Source organism: Bombus huntii, chromosome 4, assembly GCF_024542735.1.
Source record: "Bombus huntii isolate Logan2020A chromosome 4, iyBomHunt1.1, whole genome shotgun sequence".
Taxonomy (NCBI): Eukaryota; Metazoa; Arthropoda; class Insecta; order Hymenoptera; family Apidae; genus Bombus; species Bombus huntii.
In genome coordinates this window covers 10868093-10879102 of record NC_066241.1, presented here as the reverse complement: position 1 = coordinate 10879102, position 11010 = coordinate 10868093, and the positions used below count along the sequence as shown (strand labels likewise).

Here is an 11010-nt window from a genome sequence, read left to right as displayed (position 1 = left end):
CAGAAATAGTACAATAAATATCCATTATCTAATTTAAGATACCAAGTTTTTAAATATATGATATATTTTGTTATATATATATATATACATATATATATAAACAGTTGAATATTAGTAAGCAAAGCAAGCCTAAGGTAAGCGAACTGAAGAAAATACCAAAAGTGTTCATACTAACTGACCACTTCGAACCCCACTTTTTCTTGGAATCGACTTTGTGGAGGTGAATATTATTTCTGGTGCTATGTACAATGACTTCAAAAGTATTTGCACATCACTATATGTACTGTAGCATTTACATACTATTGTAATTAACCAGGTATCGTTACTAAATATTTACATTTATGCTACATTTACATACTAATGAACTATGTTCAAGTATATTAAATTTTATCATTTAGTAATACTTTTATATAACTACAAAGATTTGATACTATGAAAATGAAATGTAGAACACTGATAAAACTACTTTGTTGGAAAATAAGGATATGTGCAAATACTTTTTGTAGCCACTGTATATAAGATAAAGAAATGTTATCCGTATCTTATTCATATTCAATCGAAAGAGGAAATAGATATATACTGGGTATTTCATAAAAATATATTTCCCTCGGTAGTTGGCCAGATAAGATCCCCATTCATGGCCATTTAACCAAGAACTAGCGTAATCTTCCATTCTTTATGGAAATATGTATTTATAAGAAATAGTGGGGATAGCGATGACCAGTTAGCAAAGCAGAATTCCGGCCAGTTATCAAGGCTACTCCTATACATGTTTGTTTTAAAGAGAGTGAGAGAGAAATACCGGTAGGCAAGACTGAAACAGGAGAATGTGGATATGGTGGGAGACAAGATGAAGTAGTGGTAAACGGCCCTGCGTGATACACAGCTGATCAGTCGTTCCGCGACGGACAAGTTGTTTTGATATCTCTATACGTGACTCGATAGTGCAAATCGAAGCGTTTTCTGCATGGAATGACAGTGAATCGTGCGTAAGAATATTCCGTATACATGCCATTGTTTATGTGCTCTATGCAATTTGAAGGAGTAACGAAAGCAGAAGGCACGGGCGGTGGTGTAACCCCAGTGAAATTATACAGAATATCATATTGCGGGTTACTGTTGGTGGCGTCGTCGAGTCAATTGGATCGCAGATACTTCCCGTTTCAACAATTTCGAAGGAAATCGTTTATGCGAACATCGGGGTCTATGACCGGTTCACGAGGCTCGCCTTATCAGAGAAACAGAAAAAGCTACGGTCTAACCGTGACCTCCAGCATTAGATTGAAATTGATGAAGTCCGAAGCGATCGAAGAGGAGGACACGACTGCTGATCCTGCAGTTTGTGAACATTGATGCTGGTCACTCATAGGCCACGATATTATCTATTCGGTGTAATTCGGTGCATTATCGTTTCTCTTTATATTCCTCTCTCGCTTATTTCTTTCTATTTTTTCTGTTAATTCCCGTGACATTTTTAAGGCTTAATCAAGTTGAGTTATTAGCGCGTTTGAGTGCCGACGGGCGACGTTAGATTTTCTTTATTCGCAACGAAACAACGGATTCTCGTTTCGCTTTTCCTTTGTATAATTACATTCAGATATACATATATATTGTACATGTGTATACGCGCGCGCGCGCTAGTGTGAACGGAAAAGAAAAGGTTGATGACAATGCAACGAGTCCAAGATCAAGACAATGGTATCAACATCAAATTCGGTGCAAGCAAAAATAAGAAAGGAAACTATAGACTTGTATCGCAGCACTCTGAGAACGAGAAAAAAAGCAACTTCAATGGGACCAATAAACAAGGTAGGTCATTTACATTGAGAATCTACATTTTTATTTCTTTTTTCTTTTTTTTCTGAAGGGATCAATGTTCGCCCACTAATTATATGTAAATATATTAATTTACGAGTAAAAAGATAGGAAACGCAATAAAGATTCATTGTGATCTTTTTAAAAATCGTTTTTTGCTTCTTTTTAGCAATGACTAAAAATATGATGTGCACTGAAAATTTTAAATTTTCTTAACGAGTTCTAATAATAAATACAAATATACAATTACTGATGTTTTACACTCTTTTTTTCATATTTTGTTTAGTGTTACTATCTCTCCAGATAGTCATGGAAAATTTTCTAACACGAAATTATTTTAAATATGTTATAGTTAAAAACATAGTATTTTAATTCTATATAAAAGATAAGAACTTTTTAAATTTTTAAAAGAAATTTGTTTTTCATATATATAAAATATGCTAAAACAATAAGTATGAATTGAGTAAACTAATAGAATCTAGGCATATATACTTATAAATAATAATAATATTCATAATTCTTTTTATTTAGTTAAAAATGTAACAACTGAAGAGGACCTAGTCCCACCAGATGGAGGATGGGGATGGCTTGTACTTTTAGCATCCGTTATGGTCAATCTACTTATTCCAGGAACAGTGAAATCCTTTGGTGTTTTATTTGTTGAATTTCTTGAAGTTTTTGATGCATCACCTTCTGCAGCTGCTTGGATACCAGCTTTATGCTATTTTTTGTATAGTTCACTTGGTAAGCTTAATTAAAATTAGGTGGAACTATTACCTAGTGGCAAACATTTGGAATTGAGAATAAGAAAATTAATTTTTGTTGTAGGACCCCTTTCCAGTGTACTATCAGTTAAATACTCCTATAGAACAGTGACTTTATTGGGAGGAACATTTGCTGCTGCAGGAATGATGCTAAGTTATTTTGCCAACTCTGTGGCCTTCTTGTGTGTCAGGTAATTATTAATATATTATTATTGTTATTAAATTAAAAGCATACTATTACATTTTTTATGTAAATATGTAATCTTATTGTTTGTTCAATCTTTTAGTTATGGTGTTCTGGTAGGAACTGGAGCAGGGTTATCTTTTCCCCCAACTGTGTATATAGTAACTTCATACTTTGTACGGTTACGTGGACTTGCAAATGGACTCTGCATATCTGGTAGTGCATTAGGTTCAATATTTCTTCCACCCATCCTAGGAATTCTTCTACGAGAGTATGGTTACAGGTACGTTTTTTCGTTATGTATCTAAAACAACAACAGGTATGGCTTTATTATCTCTATGAAAGATTGTTTTATGATTGCTAAAAAACCACAAACCAAGGGTTCACTATAAATGATTAAAATTAAAAATTGAATTTTTCTTTTATTTCTATAAAACGTTTATTTAACAGCATTTTATCTGCAGAACAGTAATTAATATAATTTATTAATGATGTTTTAAAATTAATTAATTAAACGATGTAATTAATTAAAATATGCTTTAACACGTTCGTTTTATTTTTGACAAAATTGAATGTATCTGTGATTTGTGAGCTTGATTTGTCCAACTTTTATATAATTTGTGATACAATTAGTGTCACGAAAAAAAAAGAAAGAAAAAAGAAAAAGATACAAGACGTTTGTGTATAATCACGTGCATCTTGTTCTCATGAAGATCCGTAAATAAAGTGTTATTGTCTTAGAAAGTTTATATATATTTTGTGAAGATTATTTTCGGTGAGTATTTATACATCATTATTACAACTAATTAAATGTGACGATGATCAATCATGCATGTGTGTAGTTCCTTTTTACAAGATACTTGGATCAACCACGCGCGTGCATTTATGTACACAATTTTATTGTATATCTCTGCGAAATTTACAACATTCTATAGCTGTTTTATAGCCTCCTTATCAAATGTGTTGTCATTAAAGATAACGAACATTAACCATTCGATATACACACGGTAACGTTGGCTGTCAAAAAGATGATAGGCTCGCGACTAGTTGACGTTATTCTAATTTCAAAAACACGCAGAAATATTCTATGTACTAACCCCGAATTCTGCATGTGGAAAATGCCACATAATTCATCTGATATGGTTTAGGTAAGAATCATATATATTTCGTATATACATATATATACGTTTTTGTTCTATGCCACGTATTTTAATGATCTAAATTCCTATCACGCTTTTTTATCTTTTACCATTTCTACCAAACCAAATTGCCAGGCGTAATATATTTTAACGCTTGATTTTAAATTAGACTCAACTGCACCGAGACTACAATAAAAAAGGACGAAATAAGATCTGGGCCAGTATCGTGCAACCTATTGTGATGACTTTCTTCCACGATGATAAAGACGAGTTCCTTCATTGGGCGGTTATTTAAAGATCTGGATGCAATCCTTGTGTGTCGTGAAATTGCCATTCGCTTTAGATACTTAACTGCCGATGCAAACGAAACAGTCTGTATCGTAATCAAGTATTAGAATTAAAGTACCATCAGTTTAGCATAAAGTGTAATTCTTTGTCTTCGGAATACATGTGCACATAAAGAAGATAATATGCCTCTTTCTTTGTCTTCTTTAATTATGAATGATACGCTTCGTTTAAAAACAAAATAACAAAACAGAAGGAAAAAGGTAGAGCATATGCCATTATCGAATAGTCGAAAATAAAAAATTATAATTACACGTGCGTGCGTTTCGTTGTGTGTGCATATGTAATAATCATGTCCATGCGAGAACTGTGGAAACGTACGGTTTGACGTTGAAAGTACTTGCACATTTTAAGTGTGCACATTATAAATGGCGAACGCGTGATGCTCACGTGTTTCGAGTTAATATGTGTCGTAATAGCAAAAATAGAATTAAGATAAGTTCAATTTTTATGCATTTCGCATTGTTTAACCGCGGCTGTGTAATAGGAGTAATCAAAAAATTAATTTTGTTTCTTGTACTTTTGTATCTTCTTTTTTTCTGGTTACGTATTATATTTGTTTTAGAACCAAATACGTATACTGAAGTTCTTATTCTCTTCGTTTGGTTTTATGAATATACAATAATGTACATATGTATGTCGATAATATGTTGTCGATCGAACGTGAACATGTGAGTAGACTGTTTTTTTTCTCGATTTACGTGTATTAATCCTGCTACGATCTTCGAATATTTATATCTCGATCTCTCGTTTCTAGAAACAAAAAGATTTTTAATATTTTAGGAAAAATTTGGTGGAATTGAAATGAGGATAACGTTAATAAAAATTTTAACAACGATTCTCTCACAATTTTCTTAAATTTGAAAAATTTTTAAGAATAAAGGAAACGATTGGGTTGAAAATGACCGAAAGACGTAGCAGAGTTAAATACAAAGTCGAAGTACGTATAAATTAATTAATAAATTGCGCCATACCAAATGTAAGTCAGTTTCAATATTCATTTCAAGATTGTTTTTTTTTTTTAATTCCAATATTTCTCTTTTTTTTCACTTTCTCATAGTTTTACTTTGCAGCGACACGAAACAGCACGCGGTGTGTCTAAAACTCACGTTTTACGTCGGAAGAACTTTAATCGTGTTGATTTAACACGCGTGTATCGAAACGAATATTTTAATCTGTGCCGAATGCTAATGTGGAATATCGTTATACGTAACGAGTCTCAAAACGTAAACACAATTTTTATATTCTGTATTCGTACTATGATATATGCTATATACAATATATGTATATATATATATACGATATGTATATATATTACTACACCGATAGATGTAAGCTAGAACGTTTCCATTCGTCTAAACGTCCCTTTTATTTTTTCTTTTGTTGCAGAAGAATGTGTCCATGGGAGAAGACAGGAACAAATTGCGATTTCGAAGAAGATGAACTTCTCTCGTACCGCAGAATGTATTGTACGCGATCTGAAACACACGCTAAAAATATAATTTCCATCTCAATCTATTTTAAAAACGGGAAAGGAGTAACACTCTTTCTTCCTTAGTATTTCTTCTTCTCTCGAAAACATTAAGTATTAGTTATAGAAGTCTGTTGATATTCAAAGAAATATTGCTAAGCTCTCTGTTCGTTTATTTTTGTTTCATACTCGTTGAATTCATTTTAATTCTATATTTATTTTATTGAAATATTTAAATATTAAATATTATTTTGTTCATTTATTCTTAGTTCATAAATAAAACAGTTTCAGATTGACGTACAAATTATCTATCATAGTCTGTTCTAACTGGAAACGGTGCAGACTATGAAACATCTGTATAATACTTAATGAATTTTTTATTAAGGTTATTTAAAAAAAGAGCTGTGATTAGTATAAGTCTTATGTATTTTGGAATATATAAGGCTTTGTTTGTAACACTTGATGGTAATTCACGAGATATATACGTATAAACCAGTATTGAAAAGATTATGTTAATGTAAAAGTTAGGAATATGTTATACTATATCTGTTGGTTACCAAAGATTATGATAAGTGAATCATTTAAGAGTATTAACAAACTGTACCTGATATTAATCTTTTGTATTCTCTTTTTACAATTTATATAGTATAAAAAAATATTTTATACATATAAAGTAATTATATATATAATAAAATAAAATAATTAGCAAGTACACAAGAAATACAATAATAAAGCGTTTTTACGCTTCTATTTATGATCTTTTAAATTATTTTCATTTCATTGCGTCATGAATCACTATATAGAGAAATATTTTTTTTATTCTTTCTAAAAAAATTGATCATTAAATATTTTCAAATGTTTCCTATTCCATTCCATGCTTGCACAATCATTGTATTTCAGTGATTGATTAACAGCATAACTTAATTGAAATGTTCATATTTATATCACGGAAAAAATTTTAAACAGTTAATTAGCTAAAACTAAGTACCGATATTAAAGGAAAAGCGTATTTGTTAAAAATCAGTATTTATGTAATTGGTTTAACGAAGTGACGATTTTTTTCCTCTCAACAGCCGTGGAATATCCCGATGACGATATTGTAAGCTATAGCTAACCTTATCGTTGGGCCGAACAAAAAGCGCTAAAGCTCATTTTACTTTTTTACAGAGGTGCAGTATTAATAATGGGTGCTGTTACTTTGAATGTATGGGCGAGTGCTCTTTTGTACGAACCGGTGGAAAGGCACATGGTACCAGCATCGTCGTCGAGCAAATCGAACGACGTCGACTTGGAGGCCGCCTCGGTCACAGTAGCTAGTCCCGAAGATGAGAAGCAATCGAATCATGTTGTTTCTTCTTCGAACGAAAACGAAAAAGCCGCGCCAATGGTACCAAAGAGTGCGTCCAGTGTCGCTTTAGAGTATTACAAGAATACGCCAGTTCAAGGTCGAACGAGAAAAATTAGCATGCCCACGGGACGGGAGATAACAGGCCAGATGCACAGCACTCCGGCGTTGCACGCTGTTCCGGAACGGGGCGGAGATTCTACCAGGCTATCGAAACGTCAGAAATCGCCTTTACAGTCACCGAGCATGTCATCTTTTAATTATATCAGCACGCCGTATCATGGAAGCACGCTTTCCGCTATACATCCAGAAAGGGCGTCTACGTTGACCTTGAACGCGATATCGAGCACCTTCACGAGGAAGGGTACCGAAGAAACGAACAAGAACGAAGTAAAAGAGAAGAGGAACAAATTCTTTGACTTAAGTTTATTGAAGGATCCTATCTATCTGGTAATCTTGGTTTCCAATTCAACGAACGCTGTCAGTTATACGAATTTCGTCATCTTGTTACCAGCGTACGCTATATCGTTGGGTTTCGACAAAAATATGTCTTCCCTTCTTCTTTCGACCGTCTCTATATTAGACCTGATAGGACGTATCGGAGGCTCAGCGCTATCCGATGTCTCGATCATGCCAAAGCATTGGTATTTCGTTGGCGGTTTGTTCATTTCTGGAATTTCGTTGGCTCTTCTCCCCATAGCCACAAGCTACACCATCCTGTCGGTTTATTGCGGTGTTTTCGGATTAGCTTCCGGTATTTACGTTGGTATCACCGCGGTTATAATGGCCGATATGTTAGGGACCGAGAAGTTAACTTCCTCCTATGGTATCTCGTTGTTCGTAAATGGAATCATACAGTTGGTTGGCCCTCCAATTTGCGGCGTTGTATTTGAACAAATCGGCAGTTACGGGCCGATCTTCAGCATCTTAGGAATTATTCTAGTGGTAGGCGCGTCGTTGTGGGGTTTTGTTCCATTTATTAGGAAACGACAAAAAGTCGCAGAGAAAGCGAGTCCAATTGAAAAACTATAGTTTATGCACTAACTGGCATATTTCATGATGGACAAGAAGAGCTTAATTATATGGTCATTGTAGAATTTCATCTAACATGTATCGATTACATACAATATATACATATAAACACACTCACACACTCACACACGCGCGCACACACACGATAACGAGAGACATGTTTACGAAATACTGTGATGTTAGAATGAATGTTATGTATGTAAGTACATATATACTACTGGCACTGTGATGACGTTATATATATACATCCACGCGTACATTTTCAAGTGGATTGATAAGGAAACAATTTTCAAAAGATATATTTTTAAAAAAGACAAAGGTTCTCCTTTCTCGTAAATTGGAAGTGTCTTGCCTTACATTTGAAAAGAAAACTTATTTCGCGAAAGTAAGTTCTTATTAGTACTAAAGTAAAATATATGAATATATTTAAGTACTTAGTTTAGAAAACGTTCTAATTGCTGGTGCTAACGTAATAAGTAAAACAAAAAAAATGAAAGATGCAATAATATAATTTAACCCTTTCGCTTCGGCAGTCCAGTCCATAAATACGCACAGTGTGCGTGATTGCTGTATATACGTTTGCCTAAGTCTTAAATAACAATAGTTCTTGTAAGAACCGTATATGAAATATCGTTTCACTGTCAATGGATTTAATAAATTTTTAAGATGAAACAGTATACGATCGTTTGGATGTTCGAAATATATTGCGTGAAACGTTTTGATGTTGTTGCAACAATGAGTAACTTTAAGAAGTGATTAATCCAATATGTCAATAAAATCAACAGAAAATGTTCTGCCGATAACGAAAAAATATATTATTGACTACAGATAGCAGTTGTATATGCATCATTTGGATGTCGGATATATGGGGTGCCGGACTCAGGAGTCGTCGCCTATATGCGGTACTCGTACCCACAGGTCATCTCGCGGATGCCGCCTATAAGCGGCACTTGAAGCGAAAGGGTTAATGCATATAAAATAATCTTAGTGTATGTATAATTGTATAAAGCAAAGGTTGAGTACTTGTACACTTCTCTTAAGGAAAGAATATACAGTAATTCCTATTGTTATATACACGTAAATATTGAATATAGGATCAGTCAATTTCGTTCTTGATTCAATTTGTTTACAACTCACCGAAAAATATGCCTTAAAATTAGGATATAAGCACTTTGTAATTAACGAATTACGTTTATATTATACAATATGTAAAATATAAAACGATACAAAATGCGCATATTTCACTTGAAGTTATCTTACACGGAAAATACATAAATTGTTCATGCTACTAGGGTCAATAAACAAATTACTAAAAATTTTCGTTGTCATACTTTGTATCTATTTTATTGAAAAGAATGCACGGTAGTATTAAATAAATATTAATATAAAGACTAACACATGTTTCTTTCAATACATGTTTATAACATACAATAAAAATGTAATTTACTTTTTATCTCTAGATGAATCTTCTTCCTTACTTTTTTCAGGTTCAGCAGGACGAAAATTAGGGAATTGTTCCCATGGAGTGGATAATTCAAATTTGCGAAATTCTTGCGTTAATTCTAGCGGTTCGCATACTACTCTCTTGTATTCATCATCATAGCGTACCTATGTTTAAAAATATAATTTTTACATCATATATTACCAATTGAAGCCAAAGCATTTGTGAAGCATTAGAATTATATTATAAAATTACCTCAACAAAACCGCTTAAAGGAAAATCTTTTCTTAATGGATGTCCTTCAAAACCATAATCTGTGAGAATTCTACGAAGATCTGAATTACCCAAAAATAGTATACCATACATGTCCCACACTTCTCGTTCGTACCAGTTAGCAGCATTATAAACACTTTCTGCTGACTGTATAGGTGTCAATTCATCTGTGTATGTTTTTACCCTAATACGTGAATTAAAAGTAAGAGAAAGAAGATTGTAGACAACCTAATAATCAAAACATTACATAACTATATTTATTATATGAAGTATTATATGGAGTATTAATTTTCAAATACAAATTTACCTCAAATCTATATTTTCGAGAAGGAACATCTACTGCAGTTAGATCTGATAATGAAGTGAACTGAGTATTATGATGACATTTCAAAAAGTTTAGCGTTGGAATAATTCCTTGTGGACAAACTAATATTTCAAGTTCATCGCCAGCATTTATTTGAACCTTCTGCACATACTTTGGTAAGCATGCACTAATATATAAACCCATATCCTTTATGGCTTCTACATCTGTTCTGATTTTACGCATTGTTGCTGTTTAATAAAAGAAGATTGTGTAAATGTAATTTAGAGAAAGAAGTATTAAGATTAAGGAAAAGGTTATAAAATATATATGATAAAAATTCTTTACATTTAAAAACATTACATTATTAAATATATTATAAATAACAATTTTTTACGTACGTTGTAATTCTGTTTTTTCAGTTTCCGTGGTACTTGTTCTCATGAAGGGAAGAAATTTTGGATAACCTATCGATATAGTTTATAATTTATTACATGATATAAAACAGAAAATCAAAGAATTATCAATAAAATTTACTTACATTTTGGTGTTGTAATAGATAGATTTTGTGACAGCCTCCAACAGTTTTTTAACAACGATGACATTTTTCTAAAGGGCTTCGGATCTTTTCAAGAATACAGGCAGATCCACCTACACTTAGGCATATGTATGTAGATACGATATTCAGTACGCACTCTAGTTAACGATATCGATGTCTTTCGCGCTTTACATAGCACATTGAAATTTTTAAAGGTACTAGGATACTAAAAATATTTTTTTAATTCTACGTGATGAAAATAGCATATACAGTGAAAATATCAAATGTGATATAACTAGTAGAAACTATTTAGAACTATTTTATTCGAATTCATGTAGTTAAAAATAATAAACTCCGTAAAA

At 32.6% G+C, this 11010-nt stretch overlaps 2 protein-coding genes and 1 long non-coding RNA gene across 3 annotated transcripts; 2 read left to right on the top strand and 1 right to left on the bottom strand.

Annotated features, from left to right (window-relative positions):
* The first annotated feature begins 886 nt into the window (after positions 1-886).
* Positions 887-9548, top strand: LOC126865096 (monocarboxylate transporter 13). The gene is made up of 5 exons (XM_050617222.1): positions 887-1809; positions 2347-2559; positions 2644-2770; positions 2867-3046; positions 6886-9548. The coding sequence occupies exons 1-5, from the start codon at positions 1665-1667 to the stop codon at positions 8093-8095; spliced, it is 1875 nt and encodes a 624-aa protein (XP_050473179.1). The 5' UTR covers positions 887-1664; the 3' UTR covers positions 8096-9548.
* On the top strand, positions 3053-5778 carry LOC126865125 (uncharacterized). Its single transcript, XR_007689447.1, has 4 exons — positions 3053-3911; positions 4072-4918; positions 5005-5473; positions 5637-5778. It is a non-coding gene; the product is annotated as an uncharacterized LOC126865125 (long non-coding RNA).
* On the bottom strand, positions 9412-10843 carry LOC126865113 (NADH dehydrogenase [ubiquinone] iron-sulfur protein 3, mitochondrial). The gene is made up of 5 exons (XM_050617264.1): positions 10652-10843; positions 10512-10577; positions 10117-10361; positions 9792-10037; positions 9412-9703 (listed from the first exon to the last, which is right to left on the bottom strand). The coding sequence occupies exons 1-5, from the start codon at positions 10713-10715 to the stop codon at positions 9539-9541; spliced, it is 786 nt and encodes a 261-aa protein (XP_050473221.1). The 5' UTR covers positions 10716-10843; the 3' UTR covers positions 9412-9538.
* Positions 10844-11010: the final 167 nt, after the last annotated feature.

Coding starts and splice junctions, on each gene's coding strand:
- LOC126865096 (XM_050617222.1), top strand. CDS start 1,665: ATGACAATGCAACGAGTCCAAGATCAAGACAATGGTATCAACATCAAA. Junction 1,810..2,346: donor CAATGGGACCAATAAACAAG/GTAGGTCATTTA, acceptor CTTTTTATTTAG/TTAAAAATGTAACAACTGAA. Junction 2,560..2,643: donor TTTTTTGTATAGTTCACTTG/GTAAGCTTAATT, acceptor TTTTTGTTGTAG/GACCCCTTTCCAGTGTACTA.
- LOC126865113 (XM_050617264.1), bottom strand. CDS start 10,715: ATGTCATCGTTGTTAAAAAACTGTTGGAGGCTGTCACAAAATCTATCT. Junction 10,362..10,511: donor TGAAAAAACAGAATTACAAC/GTACGTAAAAAA, acceptor TTTATTAAACAG/CAACAATGCGTAAAATCAGA. Junction 10,038..10,116: donor CTCGAAAATATAGATTTGAG/GTAAATTTGTAT, acceptor TTTGATTATTAG/GTTGTCTACAATCTTCTTTC.